Source organism: Anneissia japonica, unplaced genomic scaffold, assembly GCF_011630105.1.
Source record: "Anneissia japonica isolate Jap-2015-1 unplaced genomic scaffold, ASM1163010v1 scaffold288009_len375886_cov190, whole genome shotgun sequence".
In the NCBI taxonomy this organism is placed as follows: Eukaryota; Metazoa; Echinodermata; class Crinoidea; order Comatulida; family Comatulidae; genus Anneissia; species Anneissia japonica.
The window spans coordinates 18,509-26,120 of NW_022748146.1; the positions used below are offsets into that span (position 1 = coordinate 18,509).

General features: G+C 33.3%; 1 protein-coding gene across 1 annotated transcript; it reads right to left on the reverse strand.

Moving 5' to 3' along the window:
- Nucleotides 1-47: 47 nt before the first annotated feature.
- On the reverse strand, nucleotides 48-4,684 carry LOC117120682. Its single transcript, XM_033265714.1, has 4 exons — nucleotides 4,414-4,684; nucleotides 4,024-4,144; nucleotides 2,399-2,599; nucleotides 48-1,809 (listed from the first exon to the last, which is right to left on the reverse strand). Exons 1-4 carry the CDS (start codon nucleotides 4,570-4,572, stop codon nucleotides 1,586-1,588), a joined length of 705 nt encoding a protein of 234 aa, XP_033121605.1. The 5' UTR covers nucleotides 4,573-4,684; the 3' UTR covers nucleotides 48-1,585.
- Nucleotides 4,685-7,612: the final 2,928 nt, after the last annotated feature.

Below are 7,612 nucleotides of genomic sequence, written 5' to 3' on the forward strand. Positions count from 1 at the left end.
CATATATATATATATATCTATATATATATATATATATATACATAAACTATATATATATAACTAAATAAGGTGTGGGGGCCCTCCATTTCAAAATTAATGTTGTGAATTTTGGAATTGCTATTTTACAATTACAGTATACAAAACTATGGAATTTGAAACTGTTTAATATTTTTTTTAAATTTTAACCATGCTAGTACAATAACATATCACTGGTACAGACATGCTACTGTATCATAATCATCAAAGATAACGTCAGTCTGAATGCAAGTACTATCTCGAAAGAAGCCTAAATTATCTTCGTTAGAAGCCAATGGGCTTCTTTTTGAAATGGACTTCTCAAAATTAAGCGCATGGGGCTTCTATTCAAGGTTTCACGATAGTACATATATAGTATGGCTCAAAAGCATATGCCTTACCGTGGTTGATTAACCAACCTATCTGCTTAATAATGTGTGAAATGTCCATTTGCTCAGATCAATCACGAATGATTTCTATCTGTATGCATTCTTGCACCATTTGCAATCAAGTCAATCTTTATTACTGGTATTATCACAGCACTGTTTCCTAAGCTCTGTCGACCATTAAATGTTATGACAAACAACTGTGACATGCCAGTATTTGGGTGTAATACAACATCATTATGCTCATATATGGGCATATCACACAAATTTGTCACATAATAGTGTGGCACATGGTAAAACCACAAAAACCAATTTGCATGAATTTGCATAAATGAGCAGTTAATACTGTAATCTCATGTATTCAAACATTCTGTATCATTGGCTTATCCTTTATAGAAAAACACACAAAAACAGTGCTAATTTGAATAAAACAGTATTACTGTAGTGAAAAAGAAAAATTTGACACAGAATATAAAATAAACCAGGAATCAAACACAGGACTACTTACATCGGGAACATCATACCCTTTTATCCCTTTTACATGCCCAACTTTACCGCGAAAATGCACATGAAATTCTCATGTGACTGGGATAGCTAGAAATGTATTTTAAAAAGAACTATTTTTTTAAAAGATATACTTGAAGATTAAAGATTTTTTTGTATATCAATATGTTTACAAATCATGAACTGAGTTAACATGCACTAGAACTTCTTGCGCAAGTATCAATCCTAAATTTTGAAATTCCTTTATACTAACCTAAAAATTTACACAATCATCATTTTCCTTAAAGTGTTAAACTAAAAAAATATATTTTTTAATGGTTCAAACATTCTTTCTAAATTTCCATTAATGCTCTAAACTGATTGTCTTTAATCTATTTTAATAATTACTATTACTTTTGTTCTCCTTGATCAGTGCATTAGGCTATGCAGGATATGGGATTTTTAAACAAGTACAGTATGTCGACTTTATTATAAGAACAATATTTGCAACACACATTTTCCCATTTCTACATGTGGGTATGAAGATTCAACTATGGATCAATAAAAATTTCAACTATTATTTATAAATAAATAAATAACTAAATATTTTTCAGGCAAAATGAATTTATACAGTATATACAAAATTATAAGAAACACTTTAAAACACAAATTACTTAAAAAATTAAAATTACAAAGTAGTTTTATCCTTTTTTCTGCAACAATTCTTCCAATGTTTGGAGCTTTGAATCTAGCTTATTTTGTTTGATTTGAAGGTCGTAGAGTCGGCCATTGATCTCTGTCAAACTTGGTTCTCTTGCTCCCCTAAAGACACCAAAGAACTTGTATGCCACAAACAATGTTGCAAATGTCATAGACAGCAGAACCAAATTGTTAGCAATCAGACTCACAAAATATCCAAATGTGCCTGAAAAAGGGAAGTAAATATGAACGCATCAATATGCTGCACTGTAAATTCCAAAAATGGAAATGGTGTGAGTATAATATTAATACTGTATACAGTAAACTACTGCGAGAATTGAACCAGCAACCTTTGAATTGTTCCGAGCTCTGCCAATTGTGCTACAGTAGAGCACACTCTTTGGTAATAGTTGTTCCCAGAAAATATTATCTAACAGCTAATAATATTTGATTTGAAATTAAAAGAGATAACCCCAGATGCCCAAGCAAAATTCACAGCGAAGGGTCAAATCTCTGGGGGCGGATGCAGGGGGTGCGATCGCACCCCCTAAATTGTATTAAGAAAAATAATTGTTTTATTGTATTTTTGATTTCCATCATTATGAACATGGTACTGGTAAGATTTTTTAAGTATGAGAGTGTAATTTCCGGACACCTACAGTAGAGCCCCAACCACAGTGGGGCTGAGGTGGTCTGGACTCTGACATACCCCCTATGGCCAAATCCTACATCCGCCCCAGAACCTCCAACCTCAACCGAATTTTTAACCTTTAACTAACTGCTCCCACAACTGTATGCCAATAAAACTATGTTACCTATGGTTAGGATGAATTGCATCATACTCCAGACTGGGCCATATATGGCATGAAGAACCAAACTAGCACACATCATAAACAGGGTAGAAGATCCACTCAGTACTTTGCTCAACAATACTCCAGATATAATCCAGCAAACCAGAAGGCTAGATTCAAGTATTGATCGATCCAGTGACTTGAGGAATTCTTCAAGATGTGAGACTGACCAAAAAAGACAATAATTATACAATTTATTCAAGTAACAATATTTCACAAGGGTGGGAGACCTAAACAGGATGAGATTATTAGGAGGGCCCTCAATACAAGATTTTAAAATCTAATTTAAAAAAATAATAAATAGAAGTCAGTCTTCAAAATAAAATATTGTTCTAAAATTCAAGAAAACCTGTTTCAGTCTAGTTTTTGAAAGTGTATATGGGCTAGCATTTCTTAAATACTAAAAAAAAAGGGTTAAAACAAATGTAGGTTCATAACAAAAATGTTTGTATTTTTCTATATATTTATATGTATTATAAGACATCCTGTAATTGGCTTCCGCTGTTGGAAGATTTTCGAAATTTAAAAAAAAAAATAATGTTTTGCATAATTGGTTTCACAGGAATAAATTGTGCATATGGTAGCATATTTCATATATGGCACTCATAAGAAATAATTTGTGAATATATGGCACTGATGGCACAGACAGCATTGCGAGCACAATCAGAATGTGGTTATGTGGCACTAGACATTTTGCATATAGTAAACAATTTAATAAAAATTTATTTACATGAAACGTTATGGAGAATATAGTAGTGGTAAAAGATGCTTAGGGATGAGTAATGGTATAATCTTGTCAAATAAATATCTTCCTCATAACTAAAAACACAGCCACTTCATAAAGGCACACCAAGGAGGAAAATTGAGATTTAATTTTGAGTGTCAGCCATCAGAAGGTGAGTTAGACCTGATAAGACATAATATTTATATCTCCTTCAGCCCCAATCGTACGTGGGTGCATGGTAGTCTTGGCCCTCAATCTATAAAATTCTCTTCCTAGAACCCTTCTATTTCAAATTCCTAGATCCAACACTACTTCCTAAGCCTCATAATGAGACATACAGTAACATAGGTACTGTAGAACATCACGTATACTCTGTTAATTATTAATAATATTAATCTAGTAATTTCTACATTCTAATCATTTGAGATGTTGTTGTTGCTGACAGCAACAGAAACTGCATTGCATATTAATTCTGATTGCAACTTTTGTTAAATTTTCACATCAAAGTAATTCAAATTTCTTTGAACTAGAAAAGTAGATTACTTACACTTCAGTAAATAAAATAACTTAAGATTACGCAACCCACACTGTAAAGTAAGGCAGGGGTGGCGGCAGCATTTGTCCAACGCAGTTCTGTATTTCTCATTTTTTTTATTCTTTTGCGTAAAACTAAAATTTATGCCAATATTTTTCCATTGTTTATAATAAATAGAGTAATGCATATGCATTTTTTCTTTTAAAAAAATATTTTATAGTGTAATTTTGCACTTTAAGCCCCTAGTCACCCAACCCCCATTGCTGGCGCAGCCACTGGTTATATCATGCCATTGCTTAAAATAAATGTGAATTAAAACTTGACACAAACTTCCAATTCCAATTGATGACTTCAAGTATTTGGTGATAAAATTTTGAATTTCCAATCCAAGCTTCCCATTCTGTACCAAATTAACAACCTTTATAGTTTTCTTTTCAGCAGCTCCCCATTTCTGAAAAAATATAAATTAAAATGATGAAAAATATTGTTGTGTAGCCATTGTTTGTAGCCTAGCTACTACTACTATCTAGGGGCCTAGTAGTAGGGGCCTAGCCTCTTGGCCCTTGCCTTGCCTTCTTTGCCCTAGTACCGGCCTAGCCTACTACTTCCTAGCTAGGGCCGCCTACCGTTTTACTACCAACCACTCTAGGCCTAGGACCTAGGCCTAGCCTAGGCCTGGACCATTATTAGGCCTAGGCCTAGACACACTAACTTTCTTACCGTTTGCGTTCGCTTAAGAAAATCAGATTGACGAATTGTAGTAATTTTTTGAGAAATGCCTTCAGATAGATCATTTAAAAATGAACAGTCAGCATCTTCTAAAAACAGGGTAAACAAACAAAGAACAGTTAAGGAAAATGCAAGAATTTTGACAGCCATATTTATTGAGCAAACGAGAGACGATTCTCTCTGCTGTACACACAGTATAATTAATTGTTGTACTGTATGGAACGCCGTTACTGCCTTTGGTGGCTCTCCGTTCGGCGCATTTGCTATTCGGCCCTTTTAACATACGTTCGGTGCTTTTTACATTACGGTCGGTGCTTTTTACATTACGTTCGGTGCTTTTAACATTACGTTCGGTGCTTTTACATTACGTTCGGTGCTTTTAACATTACGTTCGGTGCTTTTAACATTACCTTTCGGCCCTTTCATCATTACGTACGGTTCTTTTACATTACGTTCGGTGCTTTTAACATTACGTTCGGTGCTTTTAACATTACCTTTCGGCCCTTTCATCATTACGTACGGTTCTTTTATCATTCGGTGCTTTCATGACCTTTGACATCGGGTCAAGTGGAAAAAATCAATGGCTGTGGGAATGAGCCTAGTGGAAAATCGCGCGTAACAAAGCATATTCGACATGTGATTATCTTAGTGATAAAATTAATAACTAACGAAAACAAAAATGTCTCGATCAATCAAAACAGTAATAGAAGACCCGGATCTACATTTTCTTGTCCCTAAGTTTGAAAGGGAAAGGGTACGTTCTAGTTTTTTTCCACATGATTTTGGTGGTATTTTAGGGCAAATAGAAATATAAGATTATCACGACCTAGTATTGAAAACAAAAATAACTAGGAGGGACTCTTCTTTATTCCGGATTCAAAGGTCATGAAAGCACCGAATGATAAAAGAACCGTACGTAATGATGAAAGGGCCGAAAGGTAAAACTGAAAAGCACCAAATGATAAAAGATCCGTAAGTGTGGCAAAAGCACCGAACGTAATGATAAAAGCACCGAACGTAATGTTTCAAAGCACCGAATGTAATGTTAATAAAAGCACCGAACGTAATGTATAAAGCATCGAACGTAATATAAAAGCACCGAACGTAATGTAAAAAGCACCGAACGTAATGTAAAAAGCACCGAACGTAATGTTGAAAGCACCGAACGTAATGTGAAAAGTATATACTCAAATGCTCGTCCTCGGCACCTTATGCCAACATTGTCAAAATGACAGATTAATGTTACATAAGAACATGAAATTTTATAAAATTCGTAAATTTTGAATTGCTATAACTTTTCATTTTCCTGGTCAATTTTTACAAATTAAATTGCAGTTTACAGAAGCATTTAACAAGCTCGCGGGAAAAAAAATCAAATGTAACAGACATTGCGAAGTACCCAAAATTAATAAAATAAAAACTAACACCATAAAACGAATGGCACGCATAGACTAATAATTGACGGCTGTACTCGCAACTAGTATCGGATTGTCGATGCCACAGTAAAGATCAAAGGACTGTACGCACGCGCTATGTTCGAGAGCGGAGATGTGCGTCCTTTTGTTGAATTACCTTGATATAACAACTATAATAAACATTTAGCACGATAACTAGGGCATTCAATTTTCAGTGCTGTAACATACTGTAGCAAATATTTCCAAAATCATCTCCATCACACTTTTTTGTGACGGAGATGATGATATACAAATAGATGTGAATCTTAGTAAATTTGAAAGATAAATTGTATTATTTAAATATAGGATAATACACAATGAACAAACAGGTTTCGAACAACGTAAGTCGTATCAATTACCATTTTTATTTTATAGCCGTTTTTGAGAAAAGAAAACATCAAGAAATCATCTCCATCACACTTTTTGTGACGGAGATGATGATATACTCATAAATGTGAATCCTAGTAAATTTAAAAGATAAATTGTATTATTTAAATATAGGATAATAAACATTGAGTAAAAAGGTTTCTAGCAACATAAACCAGATCAGTTATCATTTTTATTTTATATTCGTTTTTGAGGAAAGAAAACATCAAGAAGTCATCTCCATCACAGTAAAGTTGTGATGGAGATGACTGTGACGGAGATGAGGAATTAAAATTCTTAGATCATATAGTGCCATATGCAGTGTGTTACAGGGTGAATGTCATGTGCACTTTGAAAATGACACAGTTCTGATCGTATATATATTTTTTTTTCTAAAAAAATAATAAATAAAGCATACTCTGAAGCGTTCGGAGATGATGCTGAATAAAGGTACTTTTCTGGTTGTATTAGAATTGCATGAATTCCTCAGCTATAGGTTGTTAAACTGTACAAGAATGGACTGTTTCTTACTGTATGGTCCCCATAGCATTTTAAAGTATTGTGACGGAGATGACGACAATTCAGGGACAAACTTTTTTAGTCTAAAAAAGTCAAATTTTAAGTATTTATATCTATTGATGTCATTTTTAATTTTACATTTGTAAGACATCTATTGTATTCACCTTTTTGTGGTATAGTTATTTATTTAAGTTATTTATTTTACAAATTATGACATTAGGAATTCTTAAGAAACCCAAACGGGACATGCATAGTGCGCAACTTTGGAGGCTTTTTGTTGCAAAATAAACAGCATGTCGATTACGTTTAAAATATTTAACAACTTATTCCATTAACAAATATGTTCAAGATTGCATTAACGCAAAAAAAATAAAATTTCCTTTAATATTTTAAAATTTATACTACATTAAAACAGAGGGACTGGAAAATGGCCCATTAGCGAAGAATGACCCATCTACTGTATTTCACTAGGCCTACTATATTCCATGCCATATTCCTCTCCTGAACCTCACAATATAGTTCAACCTTGTTTAATTTCCATGTGTATATTATATTGTTATATTCATATCTAATATTATATCTGTTAATTGTTGTCTTGTATATTATAGTGATGTTTTCGATTTCTACTGTTTCTCGTATATACTGTATGTATATGACGAAAATAAATCTTGAATCTTGAATCTTAATATGTTAATTTTGGTTTTTTGATAAAAAAAAAAAAAAATCTTTTTTGCACCTGCCCCTCCTATACAATTTTCAGCATTAAAAGGTAAACAAACAATTTATTTGTTAGGCCTTATGGTCGACTTACCTCTATGCGCTTAAAATTATCTATTACACCCAGTCATTGG

Coding starts and splice junctions, on each gene's coding strand:
- LOC117120682 (XM_033265714.1), bottom strand. CDS start 4,572: ATGGCTGTCAAAATTCTTGCATTTTCCTTAACTGTTCTTTGTTTGTTT. Junction 2,600..4,023: donor GTCATCAATTGGAATTGGAA/GTTTGTGTCAAG, acceptor TTTTTTGGTCAG/TCTCACATCTTGAAGAATTC. Junction 1,810..2,398: donor GCAATTCATCCTAACCATAG/GTAACATAGTTT, acceptor TCCCTTTTTCAG/GCACATTTGGATATTTTGTG.